At 44.9% G+C, this 24,801-nt stretch overlaps 1 protein-coding gene across 3 annotated transcripts in view; it reads left to right on the top strand.

Annotated features, from left to right (window-relative positions):
- Positions 1-22,940, top strand: part of hps3 (HPS3 biogenesis of lysosomal organelles complex 2 subunit 1) — a 63,415-nt gene extending 40,475 nt beyond the window's left edge. For all 3 annotated transcript variants that reach the window (XM_043702684.1, XM_043702686.1, XM_043702683.1), the window contains exons 13-18: positions 302-478; positions 12,384-12,587; positions 13,412-13,516; positions 17,118-17,324; positions 20,657-20,747; positions 21,753-22,940. In XM_043702684.1, the coding sequence (XP_043558619.1) occupies positions 302-478; positions 12,384-12,587; positions 13,412-13,516; positions 17,118-17,324; positions 20,657-20,747; positions 21,753-21,880 (912 nt within the window). In that variant the 3' untranslated portion in view covers positions 21,881-22,940. The remainder of the gene's footprint in view (positions 1-301; positions 479-12,383; positions 12,588-13,411; positions 13,517-17,117; positions 17,325-20,656; positions 20,748-21,752) is intronic.
- The last annotated feature ends 1,861 nt before the right edge of the window (positions 22,941-24,801 follow it).

Raw genomic sequence — 24,801 nt, 5'->3', positions numbered from 1 at the left:
TCCTAGTCTCACCTACCAATGGACACACCTTCCCAACATCTACTCTGTCCAGGCCATTCAGTATTCTGTAACTTTCAATTAGATCCTCCCTCATTTTTCTGAATAAGCAGGGAAACGTATCTGGGATTTGAATTAATAAAGCATTGTCAGCAAATGCTTTTGATGCAATTCAGTGAGTGGACCTTTGGCTAAATAGGGAGTGTGTTGTCCTTCTGAAACTGGCCCAAGCTGTGAAAGCTCTGGGCTGCGGATTAATGCAACGTGTTACATTGCCCACTCTGCTTTGTTTTTCTATTGCCAGACGAGATTAGTTTCTGGATTTGTGGCCGAACCGAATCTCCTACGACATCATGGCGTCGTGGTAACGGAGTTATCTCGCCAGCTGGAGAGGAATCAGCCGGGCCTTCTGGTAGCCAGCTTTGTTGCTTTACTGGAAAGTCACAAGATCAACCTCGAAGAAGCTGAATTATTCTTTAAGGTGAGTGGTATTTATTTCTGTATTTTCGTGCAACGTATTTTTGGTTCCACCTGAGCACCAATAGTGAGGCTCCCTGTGAGGCGAGTGCTGTATATCGAGTCACGGAATGTTAAACTGATGAGGAAACACACTTGACCCATCTAGTCTCTGCTGCTTTTTGTTACTGCTATCCCCTGGTCTTTCCTGAAAGCTGTACAAATGTTTCCCTTTCTCGTATGAATCTAGTTCCCTTTTGAAAGTTACTGTAGAATCTGCATTCTTGGTCATCGAGATTGTAAATAATTGCTTTCAAAACAATTCTCACCTTCCACCCCCTCCTGCTAATGTCCATGTTCCCTCGTTGCAACCTCCAAACAGAGTGTGCTCTTATAGAAGTACAGAATTCCTGCAGCTTGGAAGCAGACCTATTTGGTCCATTGAGTCCACACCAACCCTCCAAAGAGCATCCCAGCCAGGCCCACACCCCATCCCTATAACCCTGCATTTCCCATGGCTAACCCACCTAGCCTGCACGTTCCTGGATGCTGGGAAAATTTCCATGGCCAATCCATCCTAACCCACAAATGGGTGCTCCAGTTTCCTCCCACAGTCCAAAGCTGTGTAGGTTAGGTGGATTGGTCATGCTAAATTGTCCATAGTGTTCAGGGATTTCTAGGTTAGGCGCATTAGTCAGGGGTAAACGTAAGGGAACACATCTGGGAAGGTTACTCTTTGGACTTGTTGGGCCGAAGGGTCTTTGGACCATGCAAAGAAACCGGAGCACCTGTGGGAAACCCACGCAGATACGGGGAGAATGTGCAAACTCCGCACAGTCACCCGAGGCTGGAATTGAACCTGCGTCCCTGGCGCTGGGAGGCTGCAGTGCTAACCACCGAGCCACCAATCATTAATGCTATCAAAATGTTACATTGCTTGGTACACTTCTACTACACACACTGTATGTGGATGAGGACTCAATAGATAGTTGTTTCAGAGGCCCAGGCAAATAAGATCATAACACAAAGCAGCAGAAGTAGGCCATTCAGCCCAGTGAGTCTGTTTCACCACTTAATGAGCTCATGGTTGATCTGTGATGTGGAGTAGCCAGTGCCGGACTGGGTTGGACAAAGTTAAAAATCATACAACACCAGGTTATAGTCCAACACTGTAACCTGGTGTTGTGTGATTTTTAACACGGTTGATCTGATAATCCTTAACTCTACTTCTTACCTTTGCTGCATCACCTTCTGATTCCCTCATGGACTCGAAATCTGGATCTCTCAGCCTTGAATGTGCTTAATGACCCAGCCCTCTGCTGTAAGGAATTCCTTAGGTTAAAATCGATTCAAGGTAGCTCATGGAATTTAATATTAATGACTAAATTGGGAACTTAGAGCTTGCCTCGCTATTGTTTGTTGTAATAAGCCCCCATCTGGTCCATTCATCTCCTTCAGAGGAAGTAAATTGGTCATCCTTACCCAGTCTGGCCTATGTGTGACATCAGGCTCTTAATTGAGCAAGCACCTCCGTTTAAGGGTAATTGGGGATGGACAACCAATGCATCCTATGAAAAAACTATTTGAAAAATCCCAGGTTCCCCGGTGTCATCCTTAACACCCTCTCCATTCGTGCCATCCTTCCTAAAATGTGGTAGCTAAAACTGAACATGATGTAACATCTAGAGGCAGATGTGGCACATTCAGCCCATCGAGTCTGCTGTGCTGTTCAATATGATCACAGCTGATGTGATAATCCTCAACTCCACTTTCCTACCTTTTCCCCATAACACTTGATTCCCTTGCTGATTAAAAATCTGTATCTCAGCCTTGAATATACTCAATGACCCAGCCTCGACAGCCCTCTGTGATTAAGAGTTCCATAGATTCACTCCCGTCTGAAAGAAGAAATTCCTCCTCATTTGTCTCACCTGGGGTGGCCCCTTATTCTGAGATCATCTCCTCTGGCCTTAGACTGTCCTGCAAAGAGAAACAAGATTTCTGCATCTAATCCTGTCAGCAGCACGGTGGCTCAGTGGTTAGCACTGCTGCCTCACAGCACCAGGGAGCCGTGTTCGATTCCCATGTTGGGTGACCATCTGTGTGGAGTTTGCACATTCTCCCCGTGTCTGTGTGAGCTTGCTCCGGTTTCCTCCCACAATCCGAAGATGTGCAGGTTAGGTGAATTGGTCATGCCAAATTGCTCACAGCATTAGTCAGGGGTAAATGTAGACTGGGGGAGTGGGTCTGGGTGGGTTGCTCCTTGGAGGGTCGATATGGACTTGTTGGACCGAAGGGCCTGTTTCCACATTGTAGGGAATCTAATAAAAAATAATTGAATATGTTTCAATGAGGTCACCTCTCATTCTTCTAAACTCCATTGGGACAGTCAGTCCCTCTATGCCTGCTGTCAGTCTAGGGAACTTTCGTCTGGACTGCCTCCAATACCAGTACAGAGGGATCTCGATTATCCGAATGGGATGGGTGGGCATTATTTCATTTAGATAATTGATTATTCAGTTAATTGATTTCCTCTGGGTCTCGGAGTTTTCTGTGAAATCTGCTCCCCGTTCAGGAGACTAGGCAAAAGCACACAGTGTGCGCGAGACTCTGTTCTCCCATCCATTCCCACCACGCCCCCGCCCCAACTCGTTCCCAACCTGTCCAACACCGCCTCCCGCCTGTCCCCCAACCCCGCAGCCCAAACTCCACTCCTCCATCTGCTCCCACCGACCGTCTGACCCCCCGTCTGCTGCCCACCCCTCCCTGCCCCCTGGGCAGCCGGACTGTACACCAACAGCTGTCTTTGTGGGGTAAGTCTCCAAATAGCACACACACACAGCCTCTCACACACACACACACACAGCCTCTCACACACACACAGCCTCTCTCACACACACAGCCTCTCACACACACACAGCCTCTCTCACACACACAGCCTCTCACACACACACAGCCTCTCTCACACACACAGCCTCTCACACACACACAGCCTCTCTCACACACACAGCCTCTCACATGCGTGTTGCGTGTTCTGTCTCTCGGTCAGTGAGTGTGTGTGTGTGTGTTTATCTGTGTGAAGTATGTATTCACTCGGAAACTGGGAGGGTCTGTCTGAGTTTTGTACACAGCACTTTGGAATTTCCACAGCCCACGGGCATAGTGAGGGGGGTTTTCAACGTGCTCCAGTCTGGAGTTCCTCTGGGATTTTTATAGATATTTCACTGACATTTACTAATCCCCTGCCAGTCCAGCTCACTTTCCAGATTAGTGGCACAACTCATTGTGGGGGTCAGGGAGCGTCAGCAAGGGGGTAGTTACACAGGCTACCTTCTCAACATTCTCTGTCTCACCCATACCCACAGGCAGACACACTCTCTCTCTCTCACACACACACACACACACACACTCACAGTCACACACACACACAGAGCCGCACACACAGAGCCACACAGACAGATACACACACACACACACACACAGACACACACAGACACACACACACACGCACACCACATTTTGACAGGTTCCACCTCTGCTCTGTACAGGACAGTGTTGGAGAGATTATCTGGGGAAGTGGGGGGGGGAACGGGTTCATGGTTCACCCATATGTAGAACTCCAGGGAAAGTGTGGGGAGAGAGAGAGTGGGTAGGAGGTCAGTCATTTAGAGACAGTGCCTGGACTGTCCAGGACTGTTCTTGGCAGCCTTTCAGTGAGCCAGGTTCGTTTTTAATTATTGTACCTGTAAACAAAAGATGTGATCAGGGTTGAAACAGCTCTTTGACATAATGTTTCTATCAGGACTTTGAGATCACTTTCAGATAATCCGATATTTGGATAATTGTTATTCAGGTAATCGAGTTCCTCTCTATATCTTTGCTTCGATAAAGGTCCCAAATGATTCACAGTGCAACAGCTGTGGTTGGACTAGTCTCTTGTATAGTTTTCTCCCTATGGTTATACTCCACTTCCTTTGAAACAAAGCCCAACATTCCACATGCCCACTATACCTGACAGCTAGGAGGAGAAAGTGAGGGCTGCAGATGCTGGAGATCAGAGCTGAAAATGTGTTGCTGGAACAGCATTAGGCAGCATCCAGGGAACAGGAGAATCGACGTTTCGGGCATAAGCCCTTCTTCAGGAATGAGGAAAGTGTGTCCAGCAGGCTAAGATAAAAGGTAGGGAGGAGGGACTTGGGGGAGTTGGAAATGTGATAGGTGGAAAGAGGTCAAGGTGAGGGTGATAGGTCAGACTGGGGTGGGGGCGGAGAGGTCAGGAAGAAGATTGCAGATTAGGAAGGCGGTGCTGAGTTCGATGGATTTGACTGAGACAAGGTGGGGGGAGGGGAAATGAGGAAACTGGTGAAATCCGAGTTCATCCCTTGAGGTTGGAGGGTTCCTAGGCGGAAGATGAGGCGCACTTCCTCCAACCGTCGTGTTGTTGTGGTCTGACAGCTAGCTTTTTGAGATATAGAGAAGTTTCCTGAAGTATTTCCCTCAATTATGTAATATTCAGCTGCTCCATTCCTGCCAAAGTGCATGACCTCACAACTTCCCTTATTACAGTCACTTGCTAATCTGCCCATATTCCTCTGTGTCTTTCATATCACTCACTATCGCACCTACCTTTATGATGTCCACATGCTTCAGTCTAGTATGTTCATCTCCATCATCCAAATCATTATATATATTGCAGATATTTGTAATGCCAGCACTGATCCCTGCCAGTTACAGATTCTCATCCTGAAAATATCCCCATTTAGAATTACAGCCTGCTTCCATGCTGGAGGGATTGTGTATGACCCATCAAATCCACACCAATCCTCTTTAGAGCATCCGATCCTCACACTCTCTCCCCTGTAACCCTGCATTTCTCACAACTAACCCACATCTTTTGACACCATGGGCATTTAGCGTTGCCAATCCAACTAACCTGTACATCTTTGGACTGTGGGAGGAAACTGGAGTACTCGGAGGAAACCCACGCAGACACGGGGAGAATGTACAAACTCCACACAGACAGTCACCTGAGGGTGGAATCGACTTTCAGAGATCTGTGTACATCTTTGGACTGTGGGAGGAAACTGGAGTACTCGGAGGAAACCCACGCAGACACGGGGAGAATGTACAAACTCCACACAGACAGTCCCCTGAGGGTGGAATCGAACCCTGGTGCTGTGAGGCAGCAGTGCTAACCACTGAGCTGCCCACTTTATCCTAACTGTCTTTTGTTCGTTAACCAGTCCTTTATCCAGGCTGAGGCTACCCTCAACACCATGGGCTCTTACTTTATTAAGTAGATTTATGTGCAATATCTTGCCAAATGTCTATTGAAAGTCCAAATATGTTACATTTACTGGTTCCTCATTTATCTTTCCTGCTACTTACCTCCTTAGAGAATTGCAATAAATTTGTTAGATGCAATTGTTCTTTCGGGGAGAAAGCGAGGTCTGCAGATGCTGGAGATCAAAGTTGAAACTTTATTGCTGGAACAGCACAGCAGGTCAGGCAGCATCCAGGGAACAGGAGATTCGACGTTTCGGGCACAGGCCCTTCTTCAGGAATGCCTGAAGAAGGGCCTGTGCCCGAAACGTCGAATCTCCTGTTCCTTGGATGCTGCCTGACCTGCTGTGCTGTCCCAGCAATAAAGTTTCAACAGCAATTGTTCTTTCCCAAACCATGTTGAATCTGCTGAATCATATTTCTAAATGTTGTGCTGTTCCATTCTTCATAATAGATGCTTAACATTTTTTCAATAACTAATTACCTGCAGCTACATGTTTATTGTCTCCCTCTCTTTCTTAACAAGTGTTACATTGTCGGTTTTCCAGTCCTCTGGGATTTTTTCCAGACCCTCACGATTACTTTCAGAGCATCCACTATCTCTGCATGTACTTCCGTTAAGGTCCTAGAATGTAAGCCATCAGGTCTCGGACCTGTTGGACCTTCGCTCTCCATGAGTTTCCTGAATACCTTTTCCTCAAGTGATCATTATCACTTTCGTTTTCTTTCACCCTTTAGCTTCTTAATTATTGAGTATTTTTGGAATGCTGTTAGTATTGTCTGCTGAAGCAAACAGATATATTCAATTCTCTGCCATTTCCTCGTTCCCCATTACTATATTCCCAACTTTGTTCTCCAAGCGATTTGTGTTTACTTTAGCCTTTCGGTTCCTTTTGTATATATTTAAAGAGGCTGTTACTGTCCATTTTTATGTCACTTGCTTGTTTCTCCTCATATTTTATTTCCTCTCATTTTATTACTTTTTTGGGTAAACTGAAGCCTATCCAATAGTTCAATATAACTTTATTGGCTTTGCCAAGCGTTTACTTCAAATCTTAACGACTGACTTCCTGTTAGCCTGCACAAACCATAAAACTAAATCTATATTCAAGGTTTAGCCTGCAGCTTGTGTTGTGGAAGAATCACTCCATGTTCTAGAAAAAAAAATTACCAGGAGAACGCAGAAAATCCTTCACGAAATTAAACTTTAATGTTGCAAAATCAAAGCTGCGAGAGCCAGCAAAAATGGCTTCCCTGGCTCCACACAATTTCTTTGTTCTCCAGTTTATACAATTTGGATGGGCTGAAACGTTTATTTTCCTGCTCCTCGGATGCTGCCTGAACTGTGCTTTTCCGGCACCACTCTGATCCAGAATCTGGTTTCCAGCATCTGTAGTCATTGTTTTTACCTAGTTTGTACGATTTGTCGGTCCCGCACTTATCGGATAACATTAGCATAGCCAATCATGCTGGCTTGCTTTGTCTTTCTAAACTAATCATCATCAGCCACACTGGTTCCTCCCATCACACTTAACCTATCACATTACAATGCCATCATCTTCAGTTAAAAATCTCACAACACCAGGTTATAGTCGAACAGGTTTAATTGGAAGCAAAGTTTGGGAGAAGATTTGTAGCGCGGGCGCTCGTTGTTGTGGTTCTGTTCGCCGAGCTGGGAATTTGTGTTGCAGACGTTTCGTCCCCTGTCTAGGTGACATCCTCAGTGCTTGGGATCCTCCTGTGAAGCGCTTCTGTGATCTTTCCTCCGGCATTTATAGTGGTTTGAATCTGCCGCATCCGGTTGTCAGTTCCAGCTGTCCGCTGCAGTGGCCGGTATATTGGGTCCAGGTCGATGTGCTTATTGATTGAATCTGTGGATGAGTGCCATGCCTCTAGGAATTCCCCGGCTGTTCCCTGTTTGGCTTGTCCTATAATAGTAGTGTGTGGCTACTAAGGATAGCTGGTCGTGTTGTTTCGTGGCAGATTTAAACCACTACAAATGCCGGAGGAAACATCACAGAAGCGCTTCACAGGAGGCTCCCAAGCACTGAGGATGTCACCTCGACAGGGGACGAAACGTCTGCAACACAAATTCCCAGCTCGGTTAATTGGAAGCACACTAGCTTTCGGAGCGACGCTCCTTCATCAGGTGATAGTGGAGGGCTCGATCGTAACACAGAATTTATAGCAAAAATTTACAGTGTGATGTAACTGAAATTATACATTGAAGAATTGATTGTCTGTTAAGCCTTTCATCTGTTAGAATACAGTGATAGTTTCACTTCTTTCATGTGTAAATCACAAAACCTTTTAAATGTTGCATTCTCAGGTTAGCTGTTAACAATGGTGATAGCTAGACAATATGTTGAAGGTGTTGGCCCCCTGTGTTCTCTGTCTATACCATGATGTTTAGATTGATTCTAATCTAAAAAGTGAGATAACAGAGTTTTACATAATTCATGCAGTTTTTGAGCTCCGAGTTCTACATGAATGCATGCAGTTTTTGAGCAAAGTACAATGTAACTCTGCAAGTGTGCAATGAGTGCAGAGTCACTGTGTAGTTGATGTCACTGTGTAGTTTTATCAGTGACATCAACGAGTTTCATCCCACTATCAAACTCACCATGGACTACTCTCGATTATCTGTCTCATTCTTGGACACATGTGCCTCCATCAAGGATGGACACCTCAGCACCACACTCTACCGCAAACGCGCAGACAACCTCAATGCTACACTTCTCCAGCTTCCACCCAAAAAATTAAAACAGCCATTCCCTATGGACAAGCCCTACGCATACACCGGATCTGCTCAGATGAGGAGGAACATGACGGACACCTGGAAGTACTCAAGGATGCCCTCACAAGAACAGGGTACGATGCTCAACTCATTGGCTGCCAGTTCCAACGTGCCACAGCAAGGAACTGTAATGACCGCCTCAGGAGATAGACACGTGCTGCAACTGACAGGGTACCCTTAGTTGTTCAGTACTTCTCAGGAGCTGAAAAATTACGCCATGTTCTTCGTGACCTGCAACACATTATCAATGAGGATGAGCACTTCACCAAGACCTTCCCCACAGCTACACTAGTTGCCTTTAAACAACCGCCAAACCTCAAACAGATCATTGTTCGTAGCAAGCTGCCCAGCTCTCAGGACAACTCCATACAACTCTGTCACGGTGAACGCTGCAAGACGTGTCAGATTGTGGACATAGATACCGCTATTACGCGTGGGAACACCTCCCACCTCGTACATGGTAGGTACTCATGTCACTCAGCCAACGTTGTCTATCTTATACGTTGCAGGCAAGGATGCCCGGAGGCATGGTACATTGAGGAAACCGAGCAAAGGCTACGACAAAGGATGAATGGGCACCGCACAACAATCAACAGACAGGAGGGTTCCCTCCCAGTTGGGGAACACTTCGGGACAGGCAGCAGAGAAAAGTGGCCGAGCAGAGCTGATAGCTAAGTTCGGTACCCATAGGGAGGGCCTCAACCGGGACCTTGGGTTCATATCATATTACAGGTGATCACCATTGCACTACACACACACACAAATATTCCTACACATACACACTCTCACATACACATGAACACAGGTACAGACAGACACGCACACAGATACACGCACGCTCCCACACTCGCACATGCACCCCCTCACAGACTTAAGAGACTCTGCACTCATTGCACACCACACACACACACACACACACTTTCACACACTCACAACCCCCAACCCAGACAGACACACACAAACACACAGACAAAGATCTACATGCACACATATATTTTGTGGGGTGAATTTGTACTTGCAGAGTTACATTGTACTTTGCTCAAAAACTGCATGCATTCATGTAGAACTCGGAGCTCAAAAACTGCACGAATTTATGTAAAACTCTGTTATCTCACTTTTAGATTAGAATCAAACTAAACATCATGGTATAGACAGAGAACACAGGGGCCAACACCTTCAACATATTGTCTAGCTATCACCATTGTTAACAGCTAACCCAAGAATGCAACATTAAAAAAAAGGTTTTGTGATTTACACATGAAAGAAGTGAAACTATCACTGTATTCTAACAGATGAAAGGCTTAACAATCAATTTTTCAATGTATAATTTCAGTTACATCACACTGTAAATTTTTGCTATAAATTCTGTGTTACGATCGAGCCGTCCACTACCACCTGATGAAGAAGCATCGCTCTGAAAGCTCGTGTGCTTCCATTTAAACCTGTTGGACTATAACCTGGTGTTGTGTGATTTTTAACTTTGTACACCCCAGTCCAACACCGGCATCTCCAAATCATCTTCAGCATTAGCTCATCTCCCAGTGATTTAACTGACCTATCACAATGCACTACCATTATCTGTTACAGGAGCACTGTAACATGATCCCAGGCATACATTGTAACACTAAATTATCTACATTACTGCCTTAATAACTTCCATACTTGTCACTATTACAATGCACCTGTTAATTAACTTTGGTCTCATTAAGTGTTCAAAGGTTATTCAGTAAGTCCTCCATGACTAAACCCAGGTGATTGACTTAAATAATTGTGTATTGGCCTGGTTGTATACTCTTCGATGTCTCTGACTTAAACTTAAAACATAAATCTCCAACTGATTCCATCAAGTAATTCTGAGATTGACTTGATCCAACATTCTGAATATGATTGGGACCACGTTGTACCTGCACACCCCATTTCACAGTTGACTGATTCTCTCACCTTTTGGAAAGAAATCTTGCATCTTTCATCATTGGCTTAGAAATTTCCACTTGAAACATAGATTTTAAGTATGTAAGTTAGCTCGCTGAGCTGGAAGATTTGTTGTCAGACGTTTCGTCACTACGACTAGGTAACATCAGTGAGAGTCTCCAGTGAAGTGCTGGTGGTATGTCCCGCAAATCTATTTATAGCTCTTGGTTTTAACTAGGTGGGTGTTGTCATTTCCAGTTCTATTTTCAAGGGAAGGTAGATGGGTCTAAATTGATGTGTTTATTAATGGAGTTCTGGTTAGAATGCCATGATGTGTTGATTTTGCATTTTTTATAATGTGACATAGTGTTAGTTGTTTCTTATCCCATAAGCCCGGTTTTCACAGTGAGAGTAATTGCTCATTTGAACAACAGCTGGGAGTGCACTGTGGTGATCATTTTGTGCAACTATATTGGGGACCAGCAGAGGGAGCTAATGGTCTACACTTAAAATAGAAACCCATCATGCAGTCCATTGAAAGGACTATCCAATTACATGTCAATCAATCAACATGTTTTCTTTTCCCTTGGATCCTGCAGGATTTTTTCCTTTGCATGTGAATTTAGCTCAATGGAAGCAAATGGAGGGATGGCTTCAGTCACCTTACACAGGCACAAAGTTCAAATTAACCCTTTAATGTGAAAAACAACCCACCATCAGTCCTAAACCTGACTTTTAATCCTTTATTATCACTCTTTAATTTGAAATCAAGCCAAAGTTACTTGTTCAATAATGAGGGGACTTAGGTTCAAGGTAAAAGGGGGAAAGTTTATAAGAGATGTAAGAGGGAAGTTTATTTTACACAGAGGCTGGTAGTGCCTGGAATGTGCTGCCAGAGGACGTGGTGGAGACAGATACAGAAGCAACATTTAAGAGGTATCTTAACAGATACACGAATGGGCAGGAAATAGAGGGATACAGACCACGTAGAGACAAAATGTTTTTAATTTAGAAGGGTAACACGTGTTGACACAGTCTTGATGGGCTGAAGGGCCTGCACCTGTGCTATACTGTTCTTTGTTCTTAACAAAGTAAGATTGGACAGACTAGGGTTGTTATCCGTGGATCAAAGCAAACTTAAGGGGGAGATGATGAGATGTGTCAAGTTACGACAAGCGGCCTGGTGGCCCAGTGGTTAGCACTGCAGCCTCACAGCGCCAGGGACCTGGGTTCGATCCCACCCTCGGGCGATGTACAGTTTGAACATTGTCTCCGTGTCTGAGTGGGTTTCCTCCACATTCTCTGGTTTCCTCCCACAGTCACAAAGATGTGCGGGTCAGGGTGAATTGGCCACGGGAATTCTGGGAAAAGGCTGGGATGCTCTTTGGAGGGTCAGTGCAGACCTGATGGGCCAAATATCTGCACTGTAGCAATTCTATGAGCAACATAGACAGTGTCGACAGGAAGAAACACTTCCCTTTGATGGAGGGATCTTGAACAGGGGCATGGATTTAAGGTAAGGGGCAGAAGGGATGTGCAGATAATCTTTTTCACCCGGAGGATGGTAGGATCTGGAACTCACTGCCTGTAAGGGTAGGAGAGGTACAAACCCCTTATAACATTGAAGGAGTATTTAGATGTGCACTTGCCAAATCATACAAGGCTATGGGCCAAGTGCTGGGAAATGGGATCAGGATAGTTAAGTGGTTTTTTTTTTGACTGATGCACATGTGATGGGTCGAAGGACTTTTTTTCAGTGCTGTAGACCTCTCTAATTCTAAGCTGCAATCAGTCTTGTCTTTGTGCATTAATCTTGCTCACTTAATCTCCCCAACAGTTTTATGCTGCCCTTTGATATACTTGATGTTGGAAATGAAAGTGGGGGCTGGAGGTCTGTTGTAGGTGGGGATATTCTAACAGCCAACGCTGATGTTTGCAGGTGCTTTGCGGGAAAGATGGTGATGATGAAACCGAGGCAGAGACTCCACAGCTCCTGGTGGATTTCTGGGAAGCCATGTTGATAGGATGCAGTCAGGACCCGCTGGTCCAGCTCCTGCTGATGAAGCTGGTGTCAGTGTATATCCAGAGAATATCTCACAAACAACAGCCTGACAAGAGCCCCCTGAAAACCATCGAGGACCTGGTAGGTGCCTGCTTCCACTCTTTACAGTACCATCTCCTACGTTACATCGACTGCCCTTCACACAGACTTCATCAGCAGTCCTGAGAGGGTGAAAGACACTATATAAGTGCAAGTCTGTCTGCAAACTCACTCACCTTCTACTCTCTCTTTCTCTCTCTCTCTCTCACATCCACACATACACACTCTCACTCACTCTCACAGACTCGCTCTGTCTCTCTCTCTCACACACATGCTCTCTCTCTCTCTGCCACACACTCTCTCTCAGACACTCTCTCTCAGACACTCTCTCTCAGACACTCTCTCTCAGACACTCTCTCTCAGACACTCTCTCTCAGACACTCTCTCTCAGACACTCTCTCTCAGACACTCTCTCTCAGACACTCTCTCTCAGACACTCTCTCTCAGACACTCTCTCTCAGACACTCTCTCTCAGACACTCTCTCTCAGACACTCTCTCTCAGACACTCTCTCTCAGACACTCTCTCTCAGACACTCTCTCTCAGACACTCTCTCTCAGACACTCTCTCTCAGACACTCTCTCTCAGACACTCTCTCTCAGACACTCTCTCTCAGACACTCTCTCTCAGACACTCTCTCTCAGACACTCTCTCTCAGACACTCTCTCTCAGACACTCTCTCTCAGACACTCTCTCTCAGACACTCTCTCTCACAAACACGCACGTGCACTCACTTTCTGTCAGACTCTCTCTCTCTCTCTCTCTCTCTCTTTCTCTCTCAAAATGCAGGAGAGTAAGCAGGATGCACTATTCCGAACTGGACAGGAAATTATTTTGGAGTTCATTTTATTTTCTCCTTTTAAACAGAAAAATTGTTGCAGTCAATTTGGTGCCATTTACTCTTGGATCCACACCATCAATGCATCCAGCTCCCATTCAATGGGTTTGCCTGAGGATCTTCTGAAGTTACAGGTTTGTGTTGGCATTTTCTGAGGCGGGGGGGGGGGTGGGGTGAAGATGTGGTTAATGTGCTGAGGGACACAAGCAAGAGTGAAATACCTGAGAGACGAGATAGGCTGAGCCACGGCTACAATACTTCTGATGTTCATTGCCTGTTTCATGGCTGGAATATCGCAGACGTTTGGATTCACCAGGGGGGAGATGAAGCGTTCCTTGTTTTGATCTCCAAGGGAAGAAATCTGCAGTGGTATCATTGTCAGAGAGTTGCAGTATAAGAGTATGGAGGTCACACACTGCAACTGTACAAGGTGCTAGTGAGACCACATCTGGAGCAGTTTTGGTTTCCGTGTTTAAGGAGAGGTATCATTTCATTGCAGGCAGTTCAGAGACGGTTCCCTAAGATGATCCCTGCTATGGAGGGATTGTCTTAATAGCAAAGGCGAAACAGATTTGGGACTCTACTCACTGGAGTTTAAGAATGAGAGGTGATCTCCTTGAAACATATAGGATTCTTAAGGAGCTTGACAGGAGCTGAGAGGATGTTTCCCCTCATGGGAGACTCTCTGACCAGAGGGCACAGTCTCAGAATAAAGGGGCACAATTGGATTCTGAAATGGGGAGGAATTTCTTCTCTGAGGGTTGAGAATCTTTGGAACTCCTTGCCACAGAGAGCTGTGGGGGCAGAGCCCTTGTGTATGTTTAAGGCTGAGGTAGATTCCTGATCAGTCTGGGAATCGAGGATTATTGGGAAAGGGGAAGGGAAGTGGACGTGAGGAATGTCGAATCAGCCACGATCCTATTGAATGGTGGAGCAGGCTCGAGGGGCTGAATGGCCTCCTCCCGTTCCTATTTTGTACGGTCTTATGAAAACCATGCACAACGCCTTGTGTCATCACACTGCGCAGTACAATGGGGATCTGGAAATCCTGGAGTTGTTGGGTCATGGAGAGTGACTGTTCTGGTTGGTGGAAGCGTAAGGAATGTGAGGAGACAGGGTTGAAGTAATCGGCAAAGGAACCAATACTTACAGTGTGGAAACAGGCCCTTCGGCCCAACAAATCCACACCGACCTGCCGAAGCGCAACCCACCCAGACCCGTTCCCCTACATTTACCCTTTCACCTAACACTGTACAGGAAAACTTTCTCACGTCTAGAGAGCAGTGCCCAAGAGTGGAAGCAGCAGCTTATTGGAGATTTTCAAGAGGGATTGTAATCTGGAAAGGAATGGGCAGGGTCACAGAGGGAGGAAAGGCTGAGGAATGACATTAGGGAAATGGCTTCCTTTGGAGAGCCAGGCCAGGTATGATGGGCCGAATGGCCTCATTCTGCGCTGCAATGGTTTCGATAAAATTCCTTTCCCCGGTCCCCCACTGCCAGTTGAATTGTATAGTACAAAAGAGATCCTTTAGCCCATTGAATTTATAACCTTCCTGCTATCTGCGGCACCGGGATGGTGTAGAGTCATCACAGGCATCCTTCCTGTTTCCTTCCCTGATGACATGATCCCTCCCCACAAGCCCAATTGTAATCTCCTCCCCATTCTCTCCTCAGTGGTGTTAGGATTCATTGTGAGGTTGCATTCTGGCCCCGTACGTCCTTGGTACATTTTTCCTTGCAACGTCCAACCTCATTCTACCCTGTTCAACTTCCATTGCCACTTTCGAAGCAGAAAATATAAAATTTTCACTGTTTGTCGTTTAGGGGTCTTTGACTGTGACGGTTGCTTTCCCAAGTCAGCTGCAAGTATCGATATGTTTAGAGATTCCACATCCACTGCCTTTTGTGGAAAGAACTTCCAAAGATTCTCAACTCTGAAAGAAAACGATGTTTCCTCATCTCTGTCTTAAATGGGCAAACTTTTATTTTTAATCAAGACCTCCTAGTTCTAGATTTTCCCACAAGACGATGCGTCCTCTCCACAACCTCCCAGTCAAGTCCCCTCAGGATCTTTTGTGGTTCAACTAAGCCACCTCTGACTCCTCCAAACTCCACATGATACAGGCCAAACCTGTCCAGCCTTTCCTCATAAAGCAATCTGCTCAGTCCAGCAAATAATACATAGTAAACCTTCAAGGAGCATGAGAGTGTTACTGTGAAGCTGCAATCACTTCCTTAATATCATGAGGTGACTAGAACTGCACACAGTACTCCACCTGGGGCCTGACCAACACTCTGTACAACTCCAACATTACCTCCTTGCTCTTACACTCTTATCCCATGACTGATGAGAGCAAGTGTCCCATATGCTTCTTAATTCTCTATTCACCTGCTCGGCCGATTTCAGGTATCTGTGAATAATTACCCCCGGATCCCTCTGCTCCTCTGAGCTGCCCGGTGTCCTGCCATTTGTTAAATACTCCATCATGTTTCTTCTTCCAAAGTAAATCACCTCACACTTATCAGGATTAAATGCCATCTGCCATTGGTCTGCCCATCTGACCAGCCCATTTATATCTCCCTGTAACCTACCACCATCTTCTTCACTATTAACTACCCTACCAATATTGGTGTCATCTGCAAACTTGCTTAACATTCCCCTCCATTTTCATCCATATCATGTATGTACATAACCAACAATAAGGGTCCCAGTATTGATCCTTGTGGTACAGTGCTGGGCACTGACCTCCAGTCACTCAAACAGCCTTCTCCCACTACCTTTTATGTCCTATTACTAAGCCAGTTGCTGATCTATCTCGCCAAACTTCCCTGAATTCCATATGCTTTAACTTTCTCAACCAGTCTCCAATGTGGGTCCTTGTCAAAAGCTTTGCTAAAATCCATATAAACTACATCAACTGAACTTCCCTCATCCACACACTTGATTGAATTTTCAAAAATAAAATTATGGATTTGTTAGGCCTGACCTCCCTCTGACTAATCTGACTAACCCATGCCTTTCCAAGTGGCTATTAATTCTCACCTTCAGAATTTTCAGCAATAGTTTCCCTCCTATTCGTCAGTCTGTAATTTCCTGGTTCATCTCTACCACCCTTCTGAAAACGTGGAACCAGATTAGCCGTCTTACAGTCCTGTGGCCAGAGAGGAATTAACACTGTGTCAGAGCCCCTGGAATTTCCTGCCTCGCTTCCCATAGCAGCCTGGGATGCAATTCATCCGGGCCATGGGATTTGTCCGTTTTTAAGCCTGACAGAGCCTCCAATACCCCTTCATTTCTTATGTCAAACTGTGCAAGTTCCTCACAATCACTTTTCCTGAATTCTGTAACTACATTCTCCTTTTCCAGAGTGAAGACAGAAGAGAGTATTCATTTAACACCCTTACAATATCCTGCAGCTCCACACACACACATTGTATTTTGGTCCCTAATCTTCCCCTGGTTAATCTCTTTCCTTTAATGCATTTATAAAATATCTTGACCAGACCTGATTGTGCAATGGGTTCGGTTCTCATCAACAGATCTAGCTGGATCACAGTGAGTAGTATTGGGCCATGCTCTCCACTGTTCACCAATCCTGGGTCCCTTAAAGCTTTTCCCCAGTGACCCCTCCTGTCTACTTTCAGCACTAAGACCACTCGAGGGTACAGAGACGTCTGTAACCTTTCATGCAGTCTGGGATTTTGCTAGCATTTCTTCCTTTGGTTTTTCCTTAGTCCATCCTGTGCGGTTCCTCCATCGATGTGAAATCTGTTCTCCCGTTGTTGTGTCAGCTCCCTGACGATGACGCCCCTGGTCTGAGTGTTCACGTGCTTTGTGCCACAAGGCTGGGTGAATGTGAGCACGTGACTGACCGACTCCTTGACCGATGTCCGGAGGCTGTCCTACCATTTGCCAATTCTGTAATGCAGCAGGAGAAACAGGTTTGTCCCGGAGAACTTCTCTTTCAAACAAATCTTGTTTTATCGTATCTCAGAGGGTGTGGGCGGAGAAGGGGGGGAGCGAATATTGGATTGGAAATGAAATGCCAATTGTGCTTCAGGTGGTGGAAATCTCTCTCTCTGTCTGAGTTGCACAATTGTTGGTTGATATCCATCAGAGCTTTTCGGCAAGTTACTGTGAATATCTGGCTCATGGACTCTGCTGTACTGTCCTTCAAATTGAACTGGATCCCAACTTCCCATTGAGGTGAGTATTAACAATTCCATAATGCGAAGAGAAAGTTTGCCAGAAAGTTTGGCCCAGCATTCATCCCTCCAATGAGATCCTCCAGATTTGGATGAACTGGTTACACAGTTCAATGGGGAAAGTGAGGATTGCAGATGCTGGAGGTCAGAGTTGAGTGTGTGGTGGTGGATGTAGGTTTGCTCGCTGAACTGGACGGTTCATTTCCAGATGTTTTGTCACCCTACTAGGTAACATCTTCAGTGGGCTCCACGTAAAGCACTGCTTTCTATTTATATGAATAGAAATTTATAGAAATACAAAATCTACAAAGTCCCACTTTCCAGCCCGAGCCCATAATCTTGTGTGTTATGGCTATGATAAAGCTCCAAAGGATCCTTCCACATCCGACAGAGATTTTCCTGCTTTTCCACACACGTCATCCACAGTATCCGTTGCTCTCAATGTGGTCTCCTCTACACTGGGGAAACAGGACGCCAACTTGCAGAACGTTTCAGAGAGTATCTCTGGGACACATGCACTAAACAACCCCACCGCCCTGTGGCCGAACAATTCAACTCCCCCTCCCACTCTGCCAAGGACATGCAAGTCCTGGACCTCCTCCACCGCCAAACTCTAGCCACCCAAAACCTGGAGGAAGAATGCCTCATCTTCCACCTTGGAGCCCTCCAACCACAAGGGATCAATTTTGATTTCACCAGCTTCCTCATCTCCCTTCCCTCCATCTTATCCCAGATCCAACCCTTCAACCTGGCACCGCCCTCTTGACCTGTCCTACCTGTCCATCTTCCTTCCTACCACTCCGCTCCACCTTCCGCTCAGATCTATCACCATCACCCCCCACTTTCACCTACCTATCACATTCCCAGCTACCTTCCCTCCGCCCCACACCCTTCCTATTTATCTCTGCACCCTCTTGGGTCCCCCACATTCCTGATGAAGAGCTTATGCTCGAAACGTCAACTCTCCTCCCCGGATGCTGCCTGACCGGCGGTGCTTTTCCAGCGCCACACTTTTGAAGAGCTTATGCTCGAAACGTCAACTCTCCTGCTCCCCGGATGCTGCCTGACCGGCGGTGCTTTTCCAGCGCCACACTTTCTGACTGTGTACCACCAATGGCAGCCCCCAACATTCCCTCTAAGCTGTGTGCGTGCACAACTGCTCCAGGGTTCGATGCACAGAGATCAGTCCTAACACACTGATTCCAGCATTGACCTCTCCTTCCAAATATCTCAAGCACTCTGATCGCGGTGATCTAGAAGTAAACTTTAAGAGAATGTTGACCACACCATTGGTATATTTGAACTATGTAATGGCCCCCAATTGTTTTGGGGTAACACCCAGTTGGTGTTAATGCCAGGCAAGTCAAATCCCCATGAGATTCAAAGATTTTTAAACATGCAATAATCAAACACTTTTTACAAATTGAAGAGAAACAACAACTTTTGTATTGGAATCAGTACAACTGGCAAATATTGTTACAATTCCAAGAATGTCTCATACTGTACTTTTACCAAGACCCAGTCCAGCTCATTTCCAAGAAAGAGAGAGATGCTTCACATTTGAAATCCTTTGAGCTTGATGTAATTAAAATTTCAACTTACCCACCAGAACTATAGATAACTATTATTTATTACTGTCTTGCTTGTGACTTCACTTCCTTCCAGTGTTATGCTATCCCTTGATGCAGCTGCGATTCCTTGCTCTTTGTTCAAAAAAATCTCAAAATCTTATCTTTACATCTTTTCCACTGACTGTATCCCAATACCCCTGTCTGGAAACAATAACTACTTATTATGAGATCATTTAATTGCTTTGAACGCCTTTTCTTAAGAATACTTAGCACCGTTACTCCATCGAAAGACTTCCCAGCAAGGAGCTTGACATCTTGCTTCTCTCTCAAACAACTTCCCAGCACAGACTCAAAGTGAAAAGTCCTCTGGGTAATTCCCGAGAATTATGGGTACTGTTTTGTTTGAAAAGCTAATGATTAATTCCAAACGCACACAAGCTTAAATTAGAACCCAAATCTGCAGTGAATGTCGTTAAAACACATACATAAAAATGTCTGTTTCAACATGCACTGTCCACAGAACATCATTCACACCCTACTGCTTTCTTGCAGAAAAAAGTTTTATTCTAACAATGCTGTAACAGTTGGACTTAAACCAATGGCCACTTTATCATAGCATCATTCAGCTTGGAAACAGGCCCAACACGTCCATGCTGACCAGGTTTGCCAAACTAATCTAGTGCCATTTACCTGCATTTGGCCCATATCTCTAAACCTTTACCTATACATGGACCTCTTCAAATGTTTTTTAAATGTTGTAATTGTATCTGCATCTACCCTCCCTAATTTAATAACCTGAGCAAAAGGAGGAAACGTTGTCTTTCTATGGTCCTGGTTCTGGGAGAGATACAGTGAAATATAATTTACTTGCTAATCACCAGATGGAAGGTCAGCGGGTAGCCATTGGTTGACCAGTGACCAACACATCATTCTTCCTGCTCTGGCAGTTCATTCCACATACAAACCACTCTGTGTGAAGAAGTTGCCCATCAGGTCCCTTTTAAAACCTTCTCCCCTCACCTTAAACCTGTGCTCTCTAGTTTTGAACTCCTCTACCCTGGGGAAAATGACCATTGCTATTCACCTTATCTATACCCCTCATGATTTTATAAACCTCTGTTGTCTTTGTTAAAGGAATGCAGATTGTAATGCATTCATTTCACTTACCATTCCAGGAGACTGTGCTGGGGAATTCCTTCTGAATGCTTTTGTTCTATAAATGCAGATATAATTCTCGAGAATTACCCAGAGGGCTTGGTGGAGAGTTTCCCAGACTCTGACTTTAGTTTCATTCTGATGGGCATCATCTATGGAACTGGATTGAGCCCCAGTCTGAGATGGCAATGCTACCCCCTTCTATCGAGTGAATTTATTCCAGGTCCAAGGTGTTGATATTCATCCTACATCTTGGTTTTGAGTTTGATTTGAGTGATGTTTCTGCCGTTGTGAGTGTGTTATCATTCCTCTGATAGAACGCTGACATCTTGCTCTTTGCAGCCTCTGTGGTGGAAAAAGCTTTTGCCTGAACTTTGTAGGCGGACAAAAGGAGCTGGAAGAGAAAACAGAATCTTGGTCTCTTCACTGAAAGGTATTTTGTGTGTGTTTCATCCATTTGCAATAGTTTTGGTACCCGCCACTCTGTGACCACGACTTCAATTCAGAACCACATCCATGACTGGAAAGTGCTTGGGATTGTTCTGTAAAAAACACAACATAAATGGTAGCATCATAGAGTCATACAGCACGAAAACGGACCCTTCAGCCCAACATGTTCATGCTAACCAGGTATCCCAAACTGAACTAGTCCCGTTTGCCTGTGTTTGGCCTATATCCCTCTGAACTTTTCCTGTTCATGTACCCTGTCCACATCCCACTTAAAATTATGTAGTTGTACTTGAATCTACCATTTCATTTGGCAGTTTATTCCACATAGGAACCTCCCTCTGTGTGGAAAGAATTGCCCCTCAGGTCCCTTTTAAATCTTACTCATATCACCTAAACCTATACCATCTAGTCTTGGACTCCCCTACCCTGGGGAAATGACCTTGGCTAATTACCTTACTTGTGCCCGTCATGATTTTATACAGGTCTGTAAGGCCACCCCACAGTCTCTGATACTCCAGGAGAAAAATGTCCCAGTCTAACCAGCTGCTCCTTATAACTCAAACCTTTTAGACCCAGCAACATCTTTGTAAATCACTTTTGCACCCTCCCTAATGGGCAAAAGGAGGAAACGTTGCCTATGGTTCTGGTTCTGGGAGAGATACAGCAAAATATAATTTCTTTGCTAATCACCAGATGGAAGATCAGCAGGTAGCCATCAGTTGACCAGGGACCAACACATCCTGCTCTGTATGGTTTCATTTGACTGATTATATAGTCACTGGGAGAGGGGAAGAATGGCCTGTTGCTCCACACAGAGAAGCACCAGCAGAAAAATGCACGATCACATCACTAATGGTCATCAGGTTGTCACTTCTTCATGCTGTAATTAATATCTCTTTCCATAATTTTTAATTCTATTCTTTTAATGCAATTCAAATGCCTCGTCTGTAGATTCTGAATCCGAAACATTTGTATTTCTTCCCCCTAGAAACCTTGACAGTGGTGGCCAGTATCCTACAGCCGCTGGACTTCCTCAGTATCTTGCCAGATGAGGGTGTTGCTTCGTTTTTCCTTCCCCATCTCCTGGATTGCAGCAGGAAGAATTTAATCACCTGATCCGGGATGGGGGGGCGGGGTTGCAAGAGGAATGTGACACACTCCCAGGAGCCCAGAATGACATGGTTTTTTTAAAGCTTTGTTTCTGGTTCAGACTGTGAAACTACTTGCTGTGCATCCGACTCAGTTCCGGTGGAGAACAGAACAGTACTGTGAACCTACACTGACAGAACAAGCCCCCAGCCACCTTTGGAGACGAAGTCACTCTGTGTGTTGCAATACACCTAACAGTAAAGGGACAGACTGATGACAAGTGGGCATTTTACTGTTGGCTCCTGTGGCATTTCTGGGTGCCAGGTATCTGCTGTCACTAACAAATTACAAGCCAGCATCCAGCCTGGGCACTTTGTTTCAGATGTGAAATTTACTGGAATTATCAACCAGTGATCCATTGATACTTCAACTGTCGTAATGTTTGGCATATCTAGTTCAAGTTGAAAGTTTTGTTTTTGTTGGTTTTGCAAAGTTTCGGCTAATCAACCACTTTTTCCACTGTCCCCTCTTCGAAATGACCCCATTGCTAAATCTCATACCCAAATCATGAAGGTTATCTCTGCTGCATGAATATATCAGGGTCTGTAGGAGCTGCAAGAGTGCAACTCTGCTGTCTAATGTGCTGCAAAGCTCTATGTTATATTCCAATTACTGTCCAACCACCAATCTCCTGTACCTCCTTGTAAAGCAAAGCTTCATTTGTAATCTAGTGATGTCTTGATTAACCATACCATCACTGAAATCTTCTTAAATTACTGCATGTCTGTGCATTTAACCAATTATTTATTTAAATTGTTAATATTTCACTTAATGTTTATACAGCTCCAGAAGAGAGAGATCTAGCCCATACCCAGTAACCTCTTAACCAGATCGCCACAAACCTTGCTTAGGGTACAGAAAATACAAATGCCTAATGATCAGATTTGTTTTAATTCTCTGACCAGGCAGCATCCAATCAAGGTGGTGTATTTAGTTTCCAAACTTGCTGTTGCCGGGTAGAGTTGGTCCTTTATTGTTTGGAGCGGTGTTGATGAAAAGAAATGTGCAATAAAATGTAATAGCCAAACCCTGGTCATTCACGTTACTCATTTCTCTAGAATTAAACCCCATAATATTTCAAATGGGAGGCTGAAATAACCAGTAATCACGATTGCAATGCAAGCAATCTCGCTATCATTAATTATTTCAGCAACAGACCTCTGTTTAAAGTTACAACTGGGAGAAGGTGCTGTGTTCACTGAATGGATGAGGTTCCCGTGATGCATGTGTCTGCCTATTTGAAGTGATTGATACGAATGCATAATGAAGGGCAATTGAACACACACTATATATAATATCAGCACCTCTATTCCCCCAACCCCATTCAAAAATCCAGACGACTTGTTTTCCTCAGAAGTCCGCAGAACAGAAAATCTGCCAAGATATGAAGTGGGCTTCCATTTATTGATGATCATTAGTTTTGGATGATCATTAAGGACCTATCTCACCCACCGTCTATCAAGCTTTTGTTTGTGTAACCCAGTTTTCCACTGCATACGACGACAGCAAGGCTTTTTTGCCAATGAATATCAACACAAAACAATTCCGTGTTGCAATCACTTTGTCAATTTTACATTGTCTGCTAAAATTCGGAGTAATGGAATTTTGAGGGGCAGTGTCATGATTGCAACTGTTCTGTGAACTGCAAGCTGCCCACAGTGTGATTAGCACAGGTTCCCTCGCAGACCCCCTGTTCTCTCCTGGATATTCTCTTCTTGAGTGAATGATGATTGTGAACAGCAGTCTATCTTTTTTTTAATAAATATTTTTATTGGAACAAAGGATTTTAGGTTTTTTACAAAATTACAAAACTAGTACAAAATAGTATGACAACGTTATAATATAATAGCAACAATTAAAAATACCAAACTACTATTCTACTCCACAGATTACCAAAATACAGAGAACAAAAAAACTCTATTGAAAAAAATACAGTTCAATAAATAACCAAGGAGAAATTAGAAAAATAAACAGGCAAAATAAAATTATGCCAAGTTATAACAAGGTAGCTTAAGTTACATTCAATTAAATTACTACACTCAGCACAATCTCATCACAGCTCCCCAACACTGGTAGTGAGTGGACCCATATTTGTATGGGATCCTTCCTCCCAGGGGCTCCCAAACCGACAGGCATAGTCCTCACGGTTAGACGAAGGCCCTGGAAAATATAGCCGATATGTCTACATCAATATAATTCAAAAAGGGCCGCCATGTTCTGTGAAACATTTGAGTGGGAGCAGCGGCCGAGTTGAGGTGAGGTGAACCCGGGAGACTACAGCTAAGGTAAGAGTTTTTTTCAAAATTACTTACCTGTAGCGGGCATCGGTGTTTTGTTTTCTCTCTCCTTCACAGAAAGAGCGGGAGCAGCAGAGGAAGTGACGGCAAGCAGAGGGGCAGCCGAGACCCGGAAGCAGTTAGTGTAAGCTTAGCTGGGTTAGTTTTTTCCCCCTTGAAAAGCGTGAAGGTGAGGAACATGGCATCAATTTCCAAGGAGGGTGCCTGTAAACAGGAAAGTGGCTTGAAGTGTGTATGCCTCCCACCCGCCCTCCTCCTCTAACCTAATAATAACATCTGTTGTGGCAAGCAGGTAAGTGCTGAATTTTGCTTGTATTATTTAGACACAGTTTTTGTTTAAACAGTTAGCTTTAGAGGGATGGCAGTGAAGGCAGTGCAATGTTCCTCCTGCAACATGTATGAGGTGAGGGATGCCATCGACGTCCCTGCCGATTACACTTGCAGGAAGTGCACCCATCTCCAGCTCCTCCAAGACCGTGTTAGGGAACTGGAGCTGGAGTTGGATGAACTTCGGATCATTCGGGAGGCAGAGGGGGCCATAGATCAGAGTTATAGGGAAGTAGTAACTCCAAAGATGGCAGAGAGATGGGT

The sequence above is a fragment of the Chiloscyllium plagiosum genome, chromosome 13 (genome assembly GCF_004010195.1).
Source record: "Chiloscyllium plagiosum isolate BGI_BamShark_2017 chromosome 13, ASM401019v2, whole genome shotgun sequence".
Classification (NCBI taxonomy): domain Eukaryota; kingdom Metazoa; phylum Chordata; class Chondrichthyes; order Orectolobiformes; family Hemiscylliidae; genus Chiloscyllium; species Chiloscyllium plagiosum.
Note: the sequence above shows the minus strand (reverse complement) of the source record. Positions and strands in the feature narration are given on the sequence as shown.